Here is a 21,283-nt window from a genome sequence, read left to right on the forward strand (position 1 = left end):
CTAATGAATTTAGCATGCCATCTTGTATAATGTAATCATACTAGATTGTAAGCTCCAAAAGGAGTATGTAAGAGAGTCTGTATTATATAAACTTTCTATCATCGCACTGCCTAGCAGTGTCCTGAAAGCTTCATAAAAATTTGCTGATTGGCTGATCTGTTGGTATGGTGATCAGGACCTCTCTCAGACCAACCCTAGTTTTATACCATGCTCCTGAGGAATCTTTGGAAATATCCACATTCAGGACTGTGGAATGGGCAAGCTTTAAGGCCTAGGAACAGAACGCGTTGTGAGTGCCTTGGCACCTGGCCTGCCATATTTAGTTACGTGAGGAATCACTCTTTTGATATGTTACATCTAAATTGGGGAGAGAGAGGAGAAACATAGCACTGGGAGGTGTGGAGGTGGGTGGAGGGGTTCTGTAGGTAATACAAAGGAGGAATCGACTGAAGAAGCCTTACATTAGTTGTTAAAAGGTAGAAAGAAAGTCCAAAGGAAGTATATAAAATGTACTCCTTTAAAACAGTGGGGGGGAGGGGTTAATGACTCAATTTATCTTCTATCCCTTTGGTGCTAACCTAAGCTTATTTGAAAGTATAAAATCCTCTGGATATTTGTACTTTAAGGCTTTGAAGTGAGTTCTTCACTACTGAAAGAAAATCCCTAATGTACCTTTAAGTACTGCAAGATTTAAAACTGTTGAATGATTTACAAAGAGAAAAAAACATGGCCTTTGAATTAAGATTAATAAATTACTTCTCCTATACATCAATATTAACTAAGTTAAACTAGAGAAATTAAATTTACAGCTCCATCATAAGGAAAACTACAGAATAGTTGTGCATTTTATGGGGGGAAAATACCTACTTCTTTTCTGTCCCAAATGAGTGTAATCTCTTTGAGGGGAGAAACTTGTTTCTAGTTCCTCCATATCTCTCCCCTGTACCTAACCTACTATACCATGCCCTGCAGACGACTAAGCCCTCAATACAAATTCCCAACTCCCTAGCTACCCATAGCAACAGTTAAAATCAAATCTTACTTTAAATATAATAAGGGAACCTAAAAGTAATAAGGACAACACACAATAAAAACCTGGCTTCAGGAAAGCAAACATTAAGCCAATTCCAAAGCCCTTCAATTTCAACTAACCCCACTGGAAAATGGAAAGGGGAACTTTAGATATTCATTCTTATGGCTAAATACTCATAGGAACAGAATCATTTTCATAGGAGTTTTTCTGGCCTCTTATACATGAACACAATAAAAGTGGTACACAGCCACCATGGGACTTTTCTCCCTCTCCCACCCCTCACTCCACGAATTGAATGCTATTCCTGGGAAGAATGCAGGCAGAAGGGCCTATATAGAATGCAGCTTCGCCTACCAGCCCCTCACCACTGGATAAGCAGGGGGTTACTGACCCCCTAGGGTTATTAGAAAAATCATAGATAGCTATCTAAAGGAGACTCTCCACTCCTTAAGAGATAATTGGGGAGAAACTGAGGAGGTTTTTAGGGGGTTCAGTGCAAATTAAGGCAGGGGTGGGGAGAGAAAGAACATTAGTAATCACTATATCTGAACCTAAATTGGTGCCTGGGTCTCTCTCTTGAAGGTATAAGGGGACAATGCGACTGCATCCCAAGGGAGGTTTCGGGAGTCAGGAGGCTGGCCTGAGAAGCAAAAAAAGGAGTAAAACAGACTCAGAGAGAAGAATCCCTAATTTGTCAGCACCACACAAAAAGAGCTATAATGCAGGAAAGATGGCATCCATCCTGCCAAATGGGAAAACTCTGGAGGTCTCCTCCCTTCTGGGGTGGTAAAGACTGTGTGTCCAAGGACACTGAAAGAATTACTTTGGCACAGGGCTTTGGCCTGGCTTGAGACCACTGACGGGTGCCAACTGCTTAGCGTCAAGGAGAATTGAAGGAGGAGCCAAACCTTGGTTCAGGGAGAGGAAGTTCTTTGCCAAGGTTGTAAGGCGTTCAGCTCTTATATACATCTCTGGGAAAGGGTGGTTCACTGCAAAGTGTTCTGTCTTCCAAAGGTTCTTTAGTGGGTCAAAAAGTCTATCTTCATCTAACTCACTATCTCTACTCGGCGTCAGGCCATTGCTTCATATGCAATCAGTCATCTACCAGGAAAGCAGATTGAAGGCTGTAGGGGCATCCCACCATCTACCCTGCACAGATAACCACACTCATCACCCCAACACCCCTTGCACCCCTTGCTCTGTGAACTGTAATCAGATCAATAGTCCCACTGTGCCTGGGAAAGGGTGTGAAGACCCACTACCCCAATGCTCTGTTTAATCCCTGTGCTGCTCGAAACCAAAAAGCCCTCAGTCCCTACTCCTGTCTATGTGCTGTATCCTCCTATTAGAAAGTAAGTTTGTTGCAAGGTCTCTTCCAGCTTTGTATTTGCTCTTGTTCTTCTATCAATATTTCAACAAATCTGTCCTTTAACTCTGTAAATCCTCTGCTTGCAAGTGGAGCTGACATCAGCATAATGAGTGATGGCAGACAGTGAAAAGGTAAGCGAAAAAAAAAAATCAAATGAATCTGAACTGTTACCTACATTTAAAATTCCAGTCCTACTTCATCTAATTTTTAAAAATCTATTTCAAAACTTACAGAACAGAATCTAAAATGTACATGGAATGTTTGCATGTACTTCTCTATCTGTGTGATTAGATATAGATAACTATATATATGCACAAATATATGCATCCATATATTTTATACACACGTAAATGTACACATGTGTGCATATGCACCCATGTCTTACATAGGTGGACTGTATACATACATTTTAGATACATGTAGTGTATGCATATGTATATATGTACATCTAATCACACAAATGAATGTGTGCATATAGACACATTTTACATAGGTGTAAAATGTATGTGGTACATAAAAGTGAGTACATATATACACACTTATTAAAAAATTAAATTGTAATTTATCTCAGCAGTAAATCAAAAAATTAACAAGAAAAGGATAAAGAAAACCAAGGAAACTAGTTATGCAAAAAGAATAGTATTATAAAAAAAATGTCTCTAATGAAACCCCGTTCATGTTGCAGCATGCAGGAAAATCTCAATTCCTATCAAAATGGAAGACTATCACCTTCAGGAGAGGAAAAAAGTCAATATTCTTCCACTTGACAATTTCCATTCTAACCCCCACAGTCGTTTCTGGAATACCAATGAGTAACCAATCTCTCCACAATAAATAAGGCACAGTATAATATGCTGTTGTTTGGGAGGAGTTACTTTTTCCCCCCCGAGGTTTGTAAACATATTTCCAATTACACAACTGCAAAAAAAAAAAAAATCATCAGACAAATTCTTTGCCTAGCAAAGGAAGGTGTTTCACTGAGTTGTGTGACAATCTCCGGCCAAAGTCTGGGCTGCATTTTCTCACCTGACCACTGCATCAAAGACTCTGTCTCCCCAATTACATAACTACAGTCATGTAAACCATCTAAACTCAGTAACTCAGCAACCTATACAAGCTACACAGTGAAAATTATCTTGTCAATTTTCATTTCAGATATTATTGGATAAAAGCCTGGCAAATACCCCCTTTTCAAAGAACCCATTATTTTCTAGGCTAACACCATCAGACTGCAAAAAAAAAAAAAACTTGTTAACTTGTGTCCTCTTGTATGAGATCAGTGAATTATGCTGAACACAGTTACTGCCACAGTGGGGCACCTTTTATCTCCCATAAAGCTGCCTCACAGAAACAAAGTCTAACTACTCAAAGTCAATAGAGGCAATAGCTACACTGGTCTTTAAAAAAAAAAAAAAAGGAAATGGCATCTCCGCTTGCTTACTGAAAAGATGTTTTTCCTCTTTTCATTTTGCCTAGTATCACCATTTTTAAATGAGCTACTAAGTTCAACAAAAGTTTAGCATTAGTCTATATTATGACATAACTCGTATTGTCTTTCTTCCTCCTTTAATTCTTATGACTTCTTCCTAAAAGTGAAGGCACTCTAGTCTGTCTTCACTTATAATTTAAGAACAATTGTCTAGGGCACAGTAGATAAGACTTCACTGAGTACATTTCCATACTCCAGTATCACCTAGTGAGACAAATTTGCTCTTTACGTGGCAAAAACCTATTCCCAATAATTGATTCCATAAGAAATCTAGGTGAACGTCAGGTCAGAAAACTAGGCTCAAATGAGAGATAATAATAGTTAGCATTTATATAGCACTTTAACTTTGCATAGTATTTTATAGTAATTATCTCTTTTGATACAACAACCCTGGGAGGTGCATGCAATTATCCTCATTTTGCAAATGAGGAAACTGAGGCAGACAGAGGTTAAGTAACTTGCCCAAGTTACCAGCTAGTGGGTGTCTGTGGCAGGATTTGAACTCAGGTCTTCCTGACTCCTAGCCCAAATCTACTGTATACCATACTCAGCCTCTAGATGACTCTTCCCCATACCATCCCACCCCAAGATTCACATTTCCTCTAGCTCTTGCACTTGATTAAAAGCACACCATTTCATTTATCTTACTGAAAAATGTGTCATGAATCTTAATCTCAACTCTGTTGTCTTTATGATAACTATCTGATGACGGAGAGAAATGAGGCCAAAAATAAAGCCAGACTGCGAATATTGCAGGCATTCTGTAATTATTCAGATTTAATTTAATCGATTTGCAGAGACAACTCAAGGACATGTGACTAGAGCTTGAATAAAGCCAGAACTGTATCCATTATAATCTGCAAATGCGTTTTTGTTTCCATAGTGAATATACCTTTCTAACCTTTCCCAAGCTTTGTGAAACAGTCTGATTGCAAACAGCCCAAAAGTTCAATGCCATCCATTAACTGTTTGAGCTGCCAAATTCATAGCATCTACTTAACAAATCATTGTTGCAATGGTTTCCAGGATATCTTGTTTGTTACATAGGTTTATTTTGTAGAAATGAAAAACAGTCCACGCATATTTTGGAGGAAAAGAGGCCTGAGGAGATGCCAAATTTCTATTCACTCAACATAGCTTATAAAAATTCAAATCAGGAGGCAAGGAGCTAAAGAATCCTCAAATCTACCAATCTCAAACTCAAAAATTCATCAGTGAATTCAAATGTAAACCTACTTAAAAAAAAAAACAACAATATTACACTGCTTGCTTACCTTCAGAAGGTCCCTGGGAAAATCACTGCCTTCATTTACACCCTGGAGATTCGTAATAAACTCCTGACAGGTCATCTTCTTTCCAATATTCTGGAATATGGGTAGAAAAAAAAAATCCCAGTGACTTAAAGAATGATTTACAAATACTTAGTCTCCATCCCCCACCTCCCATGTCATATTTTGTTCAGATATAACTAAACAATAGTTCAATCTGACTTCTAGGGGGATAGATACAAACTCTGATTAACAAAAAAAAAAAAAATGAAATGGGAAAAAATAAGTTAAAAGATACATTTTACTATTAAAATGTACAGTATTTTTAAATAAGAACAAAATTATGTCAAAGGAAAAACCCTTTTTATTTCACCTGGTGAAATTTTCTATGTCACACTCAGCAAAGGAATATATATTCCAGTATTATCAGAGATAAAAATGATACATCTAAGTTTACTTCTGAAGGCTGCCACTGCACATGTATATGATTTCATTTACTCCACTCAAGTTCTTCTCCAATGCTTCTTCATGATATGGATCCTCTAAAGATATACTAGTAAAGAGAATGCTTTGACAGGTCTAACCTAGCAAGAAAAATTTCCATGAGCGAACTTTTGTATCTATGGTCCCAGGACCAGCCTAGCTAAGTTCAGAGGTGGGCTCACCACAAGAAAAGGCCAATGTAATTCACAAAAGCAAGAAGGAGCGGTAACAGGCACCAAATCTTGGATATGGGGGGATGACGGGGTTCTGTTTCTCTCTCTTTTTTTTTTGGAGGGGAGAAGGTAGGGCAATTGGGGTTAAATGACTTGCCCAAAGTCATATGGCTAGTTTTATGTTAAGTGTCTGAGACCAGATTTGAACTCAGATCCTGCTGACTCCAGGGCCACTGCTCTATTCACTGTCCCATCTAACTGTCCCTCTGTTTCTCTCTTAATGGCCATGCTATGACTTTATAAGCAAGTGGTATTCACAGTGCCAAAATCTAATGAAAAGTCCTCAAATCACTTTGTGCTTACACCCTCCTATCCCAAAGAATTACATGAGTAGCCTTATTTTGTCAGAATAAAAGTGTCCTTTTCAAGGTCAAAGCAGACTTCTTAAAGGAAGAATTCTGTATTTAATTCTTATCTGAATACTTGAGCAACACAAATATTTGCCTATTAAGCAATAGGACTACCAATTTTACAATGAGAAAACCACTCCACCTGGAGGCAGGAAACTGAAATTCAATTCCTGCCCCTTCCCAAACCCCAACCCTAAATCTACAAGCAGTTACTTCACTGGTGCAGCCTTAGCTACAAAACAGGAATCATACTTTTCCTGCCTAAAGACAGGGGCCGGACCAGACGTCTTTCTGAGCTCCCTTCCAAGATCTTTAATGTTACACTTTATGACTAACATTTGATTTCTAGAGTCTTAGGCATTTATATCTGCTTAAAGTACAAGACGACATATGGCTGAAACCAGAACATTTTAGATATACGTCGATTCTTATGCTGGGGTAAATTTCACTTTAAAAAGTCTGGCTAAGGGAAAAATTTTGTGGGGCTATTTACTTTTTTAAAAGTTCTTCTCTTTCTACAAGGAGTCTCTAATTAACCTATTTTAAATAGCAAGTACTCCAAGTGCCTATAAAACAATGATTCTCTTCAATCACAAATTACAAGGAATACATTTGTGTTGTTTATCACCTCCTGTGTGAAGTAGTATAGTACTAGATGCTTGAGAATGTACAAAGTTTCTTTAAGACATGATCCTTTGATCACACAGAGCCTCTAGGTATTCTAGCAGTTAGATTTCAGGAACTCGAGCTAAAACGACATAATTTCAAGTCCTGGCTCTGACTTGTACTAGCTGTGTGACTCTGGGCAAATTACTTTATGTCTCTCAGTCTTCTCATCTTTGAAATGGGAATTTTGTTGCTGCCGATGTTGATGGTGATTGACGATGAAGATGATGACAATACTCTCACAGAGTTGTTGTGAAAATCAAACAAGTAACCTGTATACCACTTTGTAAACCTTAAGGCACAATATAAATGTTAGCTCCAAAGGGAGAAGAGCTCCACAAGATCAGGGGCACTGATAGATGTGAGTAAGCTCCAATGACCCTCTAAGTCCAGGGCTCTTTACAATGGGGAGGCAGAGTGTTGTAGTGGAAAGCACAGTGAATTTGGAGTCCAGACAGTCTAAGTTCAAAACCTGCCTAAGAAATTTTCTAATCTAAGCAGTTCTGAGCAATGCACTTAATTTCTCTCAACCTCAATTTCCTCATCCATAAAATGACAATAACAATTGCACCTACCTCACGAGATTGTTGTGAAACTCAAATGAGAGAGTATAGGTAAAGCACTTTGCAAACCTTAATGTGCTATATCAATGTGAGTTGTTATTGTCGTTACATCACATTGGAGAGTCCAAAACAAGACTACTACTGAGATCAAGCTTAGGAGGGTGTTCTCACATTAAATTTGGACTATTTCACAGTTCCTTGTTCACAACAGACAACCAAAAATATTTGCTGAATAAATAAGTAAATGGATTTTACTGACTTTTAAAAATTTTAGAGGCTGGTCAGTAATAAATGAGGAGGTATAAAGTAAATTTAACACACTCTGCTCCTTGTTGGCAAGTCTGCTTAAATACACACAACTTTAAAGGTGTATTGTAGAAATAAGTACAATAAAGCATGATCAGTTTTCCACTTCCTTCTCCATAATTCACTCTTCCCCACAATCAGGCTTGATTAAAGATACTTCAGACCAAATACTAGTAATGAAAAGAAGCCAATCCCTAATCTCTGACTTGGTACCACAGAGGGAACTTAGTACCTACTTCAGGGAAACATTTGATTTTATCAATATGGTGATATTATCACAATTCTTTTTTTTTTCCTAACTTTATTAAAATTTACTTTATTGTTTATGGACCAATGATGCCTTCTGGTTTAGAGAACTCCAAGTGAGGAAATACCTAGATTTGCAACAGTTCTACAATTTGCAATCTCAAAGTAAGTTGTCTGGGGCACTAATAACTGTAAGTGAGGTTCCCAGGGCCACACAACCTGTAGATGTCAAGGGCTGGTCCTAAACCTCTTAGGTCTTCACTCTGGTCAAATCTCAGTCGACTACATCTTAGGTTTCATAACTCAGAAACATAGAAAGTGCTTCTTCCAAACAAATACTTGTCAATTTGGCACACTCAGGAGAAACTTTCACCCTACTATCTCCTACTCTGAAGCCATTCCAATTAAATCAATAAAGGATGGAAATTTGAAAAGGCCTACTAATGAATCAAGAGGTCACAGAAACGTTCCCTTGAAATCAATGCTGCATTTCCAATCAAATCTGAAATGCTAATGAATCTCTGGATCATTGCCTCTGAAATCAGAAAAAAAGGCTTCAATAAACCTAAAAAAGATAATTAACACAAAAAGTGGAAAATCAATGCAAAAATATACAGTTAGAATTCAGTTTGAAAACCATAAAATCTAGTCATGCCCAAACCTCCAAGATTCATCAGTCTGGATACCATCTTTTACATATCAAGATACTGGCCCAACAAATATGAAAATACTAAGATGTTAATATTGAGGTTATATTCCCCAAGCACATTAAAGATGGTTTTCCAAGTTTCATTTTTCAGATGTACTTTGTTTTGTCAGTCAAACATACTGAGGGCATGTGGCTATGTTGTATGTATACACACGGACACATGCATACATACATCTATTTTTTTTAATATGGCTCTTTAATAGTGAGAATATTTGTATTTGAATCCTCTTCTGACATTTACTATCTATATGACTTTGAGTCAAAGCACTTAAGTTTTACTAAGGCACCTTACTGCCTTAGTTTCTCTCATCTGTATAACGGGGAATAATAAAAACTGCCATACCATGCACCCTGTCATGCGTTTTCCTTAATTTAATTCTTTGGGGATTACCATCTGATGAACACTGATGTTAAAGATGAAAGTTTCAGGGAGCAGCTTGGTATCATTGAGAGCACTATACTGTACTAGCTTGGAGACAGGGATTATAATGGCTACAAGGAATGCTTTGGGTCCATACAATATGCTAGCCCCAAAGGCAGCTCCAGGGACTAAGGAGGAGCCTAACCTGGCCCCTTCCATCACTGACAAGTGATAATGGGCTGAATCTGTGAAGAGGACAGCAGTACAGTCATTTGGTCCTGGCTGCACAAAGGCAAGACTAAGTGTTGCCCTAACTGTGGAACCCGTTACAAGCTGGTACCAGTGGGGCCACTGAGCCCCTGGACTTGAGTTCCCTCCAATAAAAGACTAGCCATTGCCCTGACTGTCTCATAAAAAAAAAATCTGGTCTACTTTATTCCTTCAGTTAATTTCTGAGGCCAGCTCACTACCTATGGTTATTATTAATAATAGCAATAATAACAGCATTCACATAGTGTTTTACAGCTTGCAAAACACTTTGAGAACATTAAACTCATTTGATACTCACAAACAACCTAGGAAGTAGTTGTTAATATCATCCTCATTTTATAAATGAGGAAACAAGGTAGACAGAGGTTAAATGGACTTGCCTAGAATTACAGAGCTAGTGTCTAAGGCAGGATTTGAACTCAGGTCTTCTTAACTCTAACTCCAGTCCTTTAACCTCTATTCAGTCTAGTATTAATGTTTTGTAACTCAATGCAACAGCTACCTGGCTACATTTCATAGTTTGTAAAATAAGGCATTCTATATCCATTTGTTTTTTCCTATTGGGATTCTGGTATTTGCAGTGATCTTTTTGGAGCGGTCATAGATCTCCAGGAGCAGTGAGTACTCTAGGACCTAATGCAATTGGCACACTGTCATCTACTAAGAGACAACTGGTGGACTTCACCAGCCAAAAGAAATCCCATTTCCATTTGAAAGAGGTCAATATAGTGGGTGGAGTATTTGACCTGATGTCAGAAAGACCAGAGTTCAGATTATACTTCTGACACTTACTAATTATGGGGATGGGATTAAGCCTATTATTTAATATGTGCAACTTAATCCATAAGTGGAACCAGTGGATACAGCACCAAGCTTGGAGTCAGGACAACTCATCTTCATGAGTTCAAATTTAGCCTCAGACACTTACTAGCTGGGTGACTTTGGGCGAGTCACTTAACCCTGTTTGTCTCTGTTTCCTCATCTGTAAAATGAGCTGAAGAAAAAAAAGGCAAACTACTCAAAGTATCTTTGCCAAGGAAACCCCAAGTGGGATCATGAAGCGTCAGACGTGACTGATATGACTGAAAAACAAATAACAAAACCCCCTATGAACCTCAGTTTCCTCACCAGTAAAATGGAAGTTAGACCCAGAGCAGCTACCACGCGTGGCTAGCTTGAGGCTAAAATGAGAATGTACTTTGCATGATTCATAACAGCATATGAATGCTTGCTGGTGGTGATGATTAGGAGGACATTTTCTATGACAGTGGCAAAAGGACCTGAGTTCAAATCCCAACCTGCTACTTATTACCTGTGTGGCCCTGGGCAAGTGAGCCTCTGCTTCCTCATCTCTAAAGTGATTAAATGGCTTCTAAGGTCCCTCTGACCTCTAGAAAATCTATGATCCTATGACAGGGTTGTTTACTCCAACACACTATCAACAATGACTTAGAGAGGCATCAGAGGTATCATCTAAGAAAAGTGCAATCGAAAAAGAAGGTGGGTCAATTCCTACATTGCATCAAAGACCAGTTTGCAGAGTCTGAATGTAGCTGGGTTAACCACAGACCCGGAATGCAGCCTCCAGCACCATGAGCAGATCCTTTACAGAGAATAACTGGGAGGATATGGGAAAACTCTCATAGGACGTTCTGCTATCTGTATTACTGGAGGGAACACTCACAACAAGGACATCAAACTTCCACTGAAATGCTCAAGCAATACCTCCCCTACCTACCTTTCCTAGCCCTCTCTCCTTCTTCCTCCTGGCATGTCTAGCTTTTGTCAAGTCTCAGCTGTAGTCCTGCCTCCTACATCAAGCCTTTCCCAGTCCTCTTTAGTCTTAGGGCCTTCCCTAAGGAATTTTCCCCAATTTGTCCTGTATCTGTCTTGTCTGTACATAGTTGTCTGCATGTGGTCTCCCCATGAGACTGGGAGCTCCCTGAGCATGGGGACCACCTTTTACCTTTCTTTGTATTCCCAGTACTTAACAAAGAGTCTGGCACATAGTAGGCACTTAACAAAGGTTCGCTGATTGTGTGTGAGAATAGTACTTGATCAAATGTAAAGAGTGGCATAAATGGGCACTGCCATGAGTACCATTTCCATATCTTAATATGAATACCAAATACCCCATAACATTTATAGTACACAAAGAAACCATAAGAATCTACATAAAACTGAGAGAGTTGGCCTCAGTCAGGAAGACTAAATCACCTAACTCCTCAGTGTCCCAGGCATTGCTCCAAGATGGTTAAGTTTCAGGGCAGAGCTGCAATACTACTGGGAGTTGCCTCAATGGGAACTCCCAAGTTAGACAGACAGAGACCATACTATGGGTATGAGAGGTGCTGTAATAAGGAATTAAGGAGGTAAGAAGTTAGTCATAAACGGGAAGGCCAGAGTACCAAACAGTCATTTTGTGGATGCACAAGATCTACATTAACACAGATGTTGTAAATCATGACTTTGCCTTTATACTTCCAGATTTTCCCTTTGAATGTCTAAAGAACTGATATTTCCAGAAATATTCTTTTCAATCTCAGATACACAATCTGGGTCCTCTTTCCAAATTTGGTGAATAAGTGAGAAAAAGGAATGAGTACCATTTAGCAACTGTATCTCTGTCACAGTGGCTCCCCATCGTCTCCAGGATCAAATAAATATAAAATCTTCTGTTTGGTCTTCAAAGCCCTTCATAACCTAGCTCCCTGACCCTACCTTTCCAGTCTTCTCACACCTCCCTCCCCCCTCCACACTACATAGCCTTTGATCCAATGAACACTGGCCTCCTTGCTGTTCCTTGGGGGAAAAAAAAAACCTAACACATTCCATCTCTAGGCTCTGACCATTTTTATTGGCTACCTCCTATGCCAAGAATGCTCTTCCTCCTCACCTCTGCCTCACTGGCTTTCCTTAAGTCTCAGCTAAATTTCCAACTTCTACAAGAAGCATTTCCTAATTCATCTTAATCCTTGTGCAATTCCTTCTGCTGCTGATTTTCCACATAATTTGTACCTGGTTAGGTTATACACATTCGTTTGCCTGTTGTCTCCTTCATCAGACTGTGAGTTCCTCTAGAGCTGGGACCATCTTTTGTCTCTTTTTGTATGCCCAGCATTTAGCATAATGCCTAGCACACAGTAGGCATTTGATAAATTTTTAGTGACAAAATGACCAATCTCTAGCCTTCACAATGACCCAAAATATGATGAGACAAGGAAAGAAAACAGTCGTTCTGGGAGAAATTATTCCAAAACTTTCTTTTCCCCTTTGTCCATCTGAATCCCTCGTTACAGCTGATGATTAATTCATTGTTCTCGACAATGAAAATGTGCAGGTGTATGTATGTGTGTGGGGTATAAGGAGGAAAACCAGTTGGCCTATTTTAATAGAATTTTCTTGAACTTGCTACCAATAAATGCTAGCTTTAAATAATTAATCTCTCAGACTGATGATGAAGAATGCTACTACCCACCCCCGACAGAGAGATGGCAGACTAAATATGCAGAACAACACAAACATTTGGCAGCAAAGCCAACATGGGAATTTGTTTTACCTGACTATGCCTATCTGTAACAAGTGTTTGCTTTTTTCCCCCTTTTTTTTCCTCCCTGCTAAAGAAAGGAAGCAATCAGAAGGGGGAAAATGTTTAATAATTTTTAAATTATTTAACTTAAAATAGAGAAAAATGATCTTTTATCTTTCTTACAATTTCAAAAGACTTGCAATAGAGAAAAGTTAAGCAAAGAAAAAGGAGTGAATAATTACTGATTCACTGCCTTTAAATTTGGCACTATTAACACAGCATCACAGATTGAGAGCTAGAAGGAATTTTTGAGGCCATCTCACTTACCCATAGTTGTGTGAGGGTGAAATCCGAGGGATATTCAGAACCCTACCCTCCCTAGTCTCCCACATATCCCTCTACCGAGGCATGAGTGTCTGAAATTCCAGGGTTAATGGTAAATCCTTTCTCCTACTATTTCCCTCTTTTAAAATGCAGTTATTCCTGGAAAGAAACTCATGACAATAATTCACACTGTAGGGCTAATTACTGTTACAGCTATGGTTTCCCTTCAGCCAAAGGATAAATGGCCTAAAAACACTGACTGCGTGGTTTTGAATAGGGCTACACAAGGAAGATGCTAAAATGTATGAAAAGGGTACATACAGAAAAGGAGGGGAGAAGCTGCAAAGACAGATTGAGAAAAATTCACCATTTTGAACACTTATTATGTGTACGCTATTGGTTTTCCATTCTGCAGTATCTTCAGAGCAGATGATCAAGGATCTTACTGAGGACATGTATGGGGTAGGGTTGGGAGTTTTCAGACATGGAACAAGAGTGATGGACAACTGATAGTTTTTATCTTTAAGACAGGAAAAGAATATGGGAAAGCCTCAAAAACACTGCAAGATCCTCTGTGGAGCCTTTATGGGACACCATAAACAAGAAGCCCATTGGAATAGAAGACAGGGCTACATGTTTAATAATAATAATAATAATAACCAACATTTATATAGCACCTTAAGGTTTGAAGAGAATTTTAGAACAATTATCTGATTTTATTACCACTATGGAAGGTAGGTACTATTATTATCCCTGCTTTACAAATAAGGAAATTGAGGCAGGGGTCAAGTGACTTTCCCAGGGTGACAGCTAGTGTCTGAGACAAAAATTTAACTCAGGTCTTCCTGACTCCAGGTCCAACTGAATGGAGCTATCCAATGCGCCACCTAGCTGTCTCTAGAATTTGTACTGGTAGATGATGGCTAAAGAATTCATGGATCCTTCAAAGCTTGTAACAGAGATGGAATAGGCAGCAAAAGAACAGTTTCTAAACATTACTACATACCCAGAACCATCCTGAAGGCCCCTGCCTTCATCAGATTTCAGGATAAATATCAATAGATTAAGATAAAGAAGGGTCATGAAATGTCCTTGCTATCATCCCACAATTAACCTGGCTAGAACCCACTACTAACAATGGATAATCCAATCCATTCTCATTCAGTTGTGAAAACATTCTTTCCAGAACCCAAAGGGCTCCCATAATCCCCAGGAAAAACCTGGTTACTTTAAACCTAGAATACTAAAAATACAACAAGCATATTCTACCCATTACCATTCCACCTTTCCTCTAAAGTGTCATCATACACTTGGAAAAACCAACCCATCTATGGGAAATCCTTTCATTGAAAGATCATTGCTAAAATCAGGTTTACAGGAAGAAAGAAAGAGTCTCCCCTTTTCTCTTCCTATCTCTCTCTACAGCGGTGTTAGGCCATCCTCAACTGCACAGCTCCTTTAAGCAGAGGGCTAGCTGGCAACCGAATCTTTGGAACATTTTCAAATTGATCAGGATGAAAGTCTAATTGTGAAGGATGAACACCCTTTTTTGCAGAAGTGCTCATTCCTAAATCCCAATTAATTATATACCAGAATCAGATTGCTGAAGGGGAACTGGGAGAAGGAAAAGCAGAGTCACGGTGGAAGCTTTAACTGCTTCTACCATAAAGAAGCCAGAATATGGGAAAGGGGCTGACTGTAGCTTCTATTTACAAAGGAAAGGGCCGGCCAACCAGCCAGCCAGGGAATCAGGGTGCCAAGTAATATGCTGAGGAAGCCTCAAAGTTCTCCACCATTTTGGATAGACTCCCCAGTTAGTGTTGACCTTCTGGGTCACACACAGGAGGGGCAGCAGGGATAGGCTGAGATAGGCTTCCCAGAGAGAAGGCCAACACTGATGAGATCACAGATCCTTTTAAACAGATCTCAGTGCTAGTACAGTCTAAAAATTAAAAAAAAAAAAAGAAAGTTATAAACTCATACCTGCTATATCCTACTTCTTTTCATACTCAAACAGATCCCCATTTCATTGTTCATGATTCCTTATTTACAAAAACCATCCACTCTTTCTACTACATCCTTAGATTTCCTCCTTCTGCTGGGCATTGAAGTATGCTAACCTTGTCCTGAAACCTCATAATACCTAGAGAGGCAGGAGACCTGGGTTCAGTTTCTATCTCTGACAGAATGGAGTCTCAGACCCCACACCACTGTACTCATAATTCTGCCACCCAAATTCTTATGTATGTCTTAGAGGTCACTTGGGGGAACAATATTAGCCCAGGGGTGGGGATTCTTCAGCCTCAAGACCTCTTGTGGCCTAAAGGGCCACACCTGAGGACCTAGAGGGTACAATGTGGCCTCGAGGCTGCAAGTTCCCCACCCCTGTACCTAGCCCTAACCTACACACTCCAAGAATCAAACCCAGGCCTTCTGACTCCAAATCCTTAGTGAACTGTCCTAATGAACATCGCATAAGTTCAAAAGGTAGTTAATCAAGGAGCATCTAGGATTTTTAGTTATTGTTACAGGTCAAAGCATGTTACTGACATCACTGAAAGCAAAATATTAATACACTAAAAAGACCTCCAAACAGCTTTTAATGGCCCAATTATTTTAAGCAATACTCCACAGAACAAAATTTCTAGTACAGAAATATAATTTTCATAGTCTCTGGAGTCTGCCATAATGAGAAGGTGACTTACTTACATATGTAAAGGTTTTATTTGAGGGTCTTTATCTTTCTTTTTTTGGGGGTAGGGGGGAAGGCTGGGCGATCGGGGTTAAGTGACTTGCCCAAGGTCGCATGGCTAGTAAGCATTAAGTGTCTGAGGTTGCCTTTGAACTCAGGTCCTCTGACTCCAGGGTCGGTGCTCCATTCACCACGCCACCTAGTATGGACATAAAGTAATTTTTTCCATACTTGAAAGGCAAAACCTAAAGGAGTATCTAATTATCAAATCTGTGTACATATCATAGAATTACAAAATTATAGAGCTGCATGAGACCTAAGAAATCATCTCTTCCAACAACCTCATTTTACACATGAGAAAATTAAGATCAGGAAAGGTCTCATGCTTTTTGCACAAGGTCACAGAGCTGATTCTTGGCAGAGCTAGGAATCATCCTTGGGTCACTTGCCACTCAATCTCATGTTATTCTACTATATATGGTTTCTCTCTACACATCAGAGTTTAGATTCTTGTAAAGAGGCTGCCTTCTGGATATTACAACTCCTTACTACCTTGTAGTAATCAGGAGGCATAACAACCTAGTAATAATAATATCAATGCCCAATTACCTAGAGCTCTAAACTTTACAAAATGCTTTCTTCACAACCACCTAGTAAGGTAGGTAGTTCAAGTATTATTACCATTTTATAGATAAGGAAACTGGGGTTTTAGGAGGTTAAATAACTTGTCCATGGTCACCTAAATAATATACGTCAGGGAAAGAATCTGAACCCAGCTCCCCTAATGTGGTCTTTCCAATATACCACATTACTTCTCAGTGGCATCAGGCATTTACTGCTCTGTGTTTTCATCCACGGTGGACTTCTTTAGATCATCTGTGATGCTTTTGTTTGCATAATGAATTCTTTACTCAACGCAGTTGAAAGAGCAATTATTGGTTTGTTTCCCAAAGAAATCAAAATTTTTTTGGCAAATCTTCTAATGTTTACATTGATGAACCCTGTGACTTACTAGCTCCAAGTACCCCTTGAAACTTTTCATTTGTCTGTCAGAGCAAAAATGCCAAATGAGGCCTCATTCTAGGCCAAAGTTTTTCCTCTGTATAAGCATACTCATCTACTACCTTTAATTAATTACACAAACCCACACAATAGGATAAATAATATTGCAAGAAGAATCTCCTTGTCAGGAAATAACCAGGGGATATGCGGTGGCAAAGCAGATTTGTCTGGGTAGACAGCACTACCCTGGGGTATTTGTACCAGGCAAGATAAACACATGCCAGTCACTGGCAGAGGAAGAACCCTCATCTCTTCTCTCCACTAAAGAGGGACAGAATCTGGGCCAGGTAGTAGTGGTACCAGAGACAGAAGTGGAAAACTAATTTGTCTAAGTAGACATTCAGGATGTGAGGTTTAAGAAGCAAGATAAAAAGGCATGCAAAGAAGCCAAGCATCTCATGCAGCTTGCCTCCCATCAGTCTTGGGAGAAATGTTTCTTTTCTATCTCGATGCTGACATGCCAGCATGGCCATAGGCTAGAAGCATTATGCCTCCTTGACTCTGAAGCCTGAGGTCCAGATAAGGGCTAAGGCAAGGCTAAACAGAACTAAACTACTCAGGGTGAAGAACGAAAGAGGGAATCAGGCAGGCCCTGGTGTAGGGCTCAGCAGAGCCAAGAAAAATTGCAACCAACCTGGATAGGGATTCACAGACAAGGATTGGTCAGTCAGTTTTATGAAAGTCAAACCAGTATTAAAAAAAAAAAAGGTTTATACCATAAGGTAGGGATGAACAATAATCTATTCATTACATATTATAAAATCAGATTGGCTGGAGTAACAGTTACAGAGGGCATGCCTGTACTGAAATAAATGCTGAAATTCTTAGCAACTTGTTCATGTCTGAGTAACACCATATTCCAAACTAGACAGTAATTAATAAATGGAAAGCCCATAAGCCACCAGAAAGGGGAAGACAGAAGCACCTTTTGACATAGATCATCTCTGCCAAGGACCTAAACCCACAAACCAGAGATTGTAAAGTTATATACTGGAGACAGAGTAGGAGGGGTAAAAGGGAGAGAAAAATAATAGTAATACTGCATGATCATTAATACAGCATTACACGCTATCTACCCACCTAAGTGATCCAGTGCCAAGCACTCAGCAAATAAGAAAAAGATTAATGCATTTTCCTACCTTTAGCATTTATGTCACCCATCTTGACTTTCCGAGTTATTTAATACATATTTTACCATCTTTTTCACAAATGTTTCCTTCCAGCATCATGGTTGAGTGGGAAAAGTACTCAATGGAAGTTAAGAGACCTGGGGTCTAATCACAGCCCTATCTCAAACTCACTGTGCGACATTTGAGAAGACCGCCGAACCTAGATATTGTCAAACCTAATCAATTTAGCCTCCCTTAATACAAAATGCGTGGTAATCTGGTCAGGAAATAGGCTCAAATTTACCTGCATACTAATTCTGAAAAAAATAAATGCTACTGCCATCTTGCTAAAATTCTTAAGGGAATATCTTTTGGCTCAGATCAAGAATGTTTCAATAAATTATTTTCAGGCACTTTTTAGGCGCAAATATTTGCGGCACTGATGTAAATGACAACTCAAATTCAGCAAGGTCTGAAGGACCTCTAACATGCTTTGATAGCTTAATTAAAGTTATATACATAATTTAAAATTATGACATTTCATCAAAAATATGATATGAATGAGACTAAGTCCGAAGAAGAAATAACATCCAATGCTGCACTTTTCCATTTCAACACCATAGGAAGATTCAAGTGTCTTCCAGGTATAGGTTTCACTTTTCACATCACAATTCTAAGGAAACTTTTTATAGTATCCTCATTATATAGGTGTGAAACTGAAGCAGAGATGTTAAGCTATTCGTGGTCACACAGAACATTAAAGGACAGAGCTTCGAATAGAGGCCAAGTCTCCATTTTTTTTTATTCAGAGGTATAAACATAAGGAATTTCCCCACTCCATGACAGCTTCTAAAAGTACAATGGAACCCTTTTTATACTTAGGTTGGGGACTATAGTCAATTTTTGACTTGCTACCTAGACACCTTTTATTCTAAGTATCCATAATCCTCTATGGGAGATTATTTGACTTCAAAATGCATATATATTCAAATGCATGCATGATCACATCCCAGTGCATGAAAACTCTTGATTAGTCTTGTTATGGAGGGTTTTAACATATCAATACAAAACCTATATAGAGACTATAAAAGCCTGTAGACCTAACATTCTCATAAAAGCATTCCTAATGGTGACAGAAATCCATATAAAAATAGCAGGTAAATGAAAGTACTCTTCCCAGGCCTTCTTGTTTATAGAAATATTTTAAGAAAATCCTGCGTCAGCATTTTTTGGAAAGGTTACACTATTTAGAATGCTTCTATGATATTACGGTAAGGAAGATAAGGACAATGGTTTAGTAATTTACTGTCAAAGAGGGTCATGGCAATTCATCAAAGAGTTAAGGAAAAGGAGAAGTGTGCAATGAAAAGAGGGAATGAAAGAAGGACAGGCAGAAACAATTTACTCATTGTCATCCTTCTGACGACTTCACAAGGTGGTCATGCTCATTAAATCAGAGCAGTCACTCTAACTCAAAATCAGGCAATTATGATAAATGCAGGAGAAACTACATCCAGAATTAAAGACAGAAAACTTACCACCTAGAAGGAAAATTCATAAAAACCAAAAGAGATGGATCCAGAGAAGAAGAATAAGAAAAATACATTTCAATATGGTTAGTTGTTATAGCATCTATGGTACACTCTAAGCTCTAAGAAGCATGCATAGTATTAACTGTTTTAACTAAATTTCAAAACAAAGAATTCTCTAAATACTTTCTATTCATTTTCTTTTAAATTGCTAAGGGGGGGGGAAGGAGGGAGAGTAGAATTTGGAACTCAAAATTTAAAAAAGAAACTAAACAATAAATGTTAAAAATTGTTTTTACATGTAATTGGGGGAAAATAAATTTTTTTTGAAAAATTGCTAAGTCTATGGTGAGACAAAATAATTTATAAGGTGATGATCTCAGAGATTACAATTTGGAAAGTTTAACTACCTTAAACCTTTCTCTCCTAAAGCAGTAACTTTAGTCCTTTGGGTATTTCTTTACTATCTATTATAACAGACAACCATAGAAAAATTCAGATTTGTGTCAGCAATCCCTTCTAAACCATTTTAATCTAGCTGCACAAAAGCAGCAACATAGTCCACAGGACTAGAGAACCTCAAAACCAGAAAAAAATACCTCTAAAATAATCAAAAGTAGAATAAAAAAAAGTTTGTGTTCTAGCCAACCTAGGTTTCTGATTCTGGTTTCTTGGGGCAAATTTTGAGAAGGTTATCATGTTCTCAATATTACAGCCTTCAAAGGGTTAGAAATGTAACCCACCAATATTCCTACTTGCCCTTAATAACGTATCATAGACCTACTGTCCATCCGTGACTCCTTTCTCAAAATTTATATTGCCAGCCTGAGTCACCCCAGGGTAAAAAAAATTCCTGTTTATGACCCACTTTATAGCAGAGAGCTCCCTCTAGTGATCAATCGATCATCACTCCTTCCCCCATGCAACCCCATGATTCATTTCCCCAGACATGAAGGGAGGGCAAAGAAGGTTGTTTTGAGGGAGGGCTTGATAGTAGCAGGTTTTGTTTGTCTTTCTTCTTATCCTCTTAATAATTTGTGTGATCCTTCTCTGGATCCCACAGGCCTGTTATACCTTAAGAGGTAGTACCATGTTTTTATACAATCAAAGAATATTAATTTGTCTTGTGTGTCCAGAATTTTGGTGGCCTTTTGGGTCATGATAGTACATGAAAACTACTTGGTTAGATTAACTAACCAGTACTGTACTAATTCTAATTATTTTCAACTACAGGCCAAATTCCAGATTCCAGCATAACAAATACTAAGGGGGGAAACCAATTCTTTAGTCTCTGGAATTACCTGTTACATTAAATACTGCCTAAAATAAATATGTAGGCAGAATTATGTAAAAATCATCTTGCACATATATACATAGGTGTGCACACATACTTTGTATAGTTTATATATAGTGTGTATGTGAACTGCACTAAGACTTTTGGGACATCCTGCATATATACGTGTGTGTATGCATATGACATGCATATGTACAGGGTATGCCAAAAGTCTTAGAGCAGCTTAAATCTATTATAGCTTTATGCATACATGTGTGTACACACACATACAGAGGCATAGGGACATTCTAATCCTATGTGTGTATATATGTGCATATGTATATAGTGCATATGTATGTAAGTATATTTACTATATATAGTATATTCCTACGTGTATGTTTATATATAATGCATATATA

The 21,283-nt window shown here is 38.5% G+C and overlaps 1 protein-coding gene across 16 annotated transcripts in view; it reads right to left on the bottom strand.

Moving 5' to 3' along the window:
- PSD3 (pleckstrin and Sec7 domain containing 3) overlaps positions 1–21,283 on the bottom strand; it is an 804,858-nt gene that overhangs the window by 311,610 nt on the left and 471,965 nt on the right. For 10 of the 16 annotated variants that reach the window (XM_069075746.1, XM_069075745.1, XM_069075748.1 and 7 more), the window contains exon 11: positions 5,166–5,255. In XM_069075746.1, the coding sequence (XP_068931847.1) occupies positions 5,166–5,255 (90 nt within the window). Of the gene's footprint in view, positions 1–5,165; positions 5,257–16,015; positions 19,604–21,283 lie in introns of those variants that run through there. The other 6 variants (XM_069075744.1, XM_069075743.1, XM_069075752.1 and 3 more) reach the window with 2 other exon arrangements.

Source organism: Petaurus breviceps, unplaced genomic scaffold (genome assembly GCF_028583685.1).
Source record: "Petaurus breviceps papuanus isolate PSGF00001 unplaced genomic scaffold, PetGlider_PUasm1.0 90919, whole genome shotgun sequence".
Taxonomy (NCBI): Eukaryota; Metazoa; Chordata; class Mammalia; order Diprotodontia; family Petauridae; genus Petaurus; species Petaurus breviceps.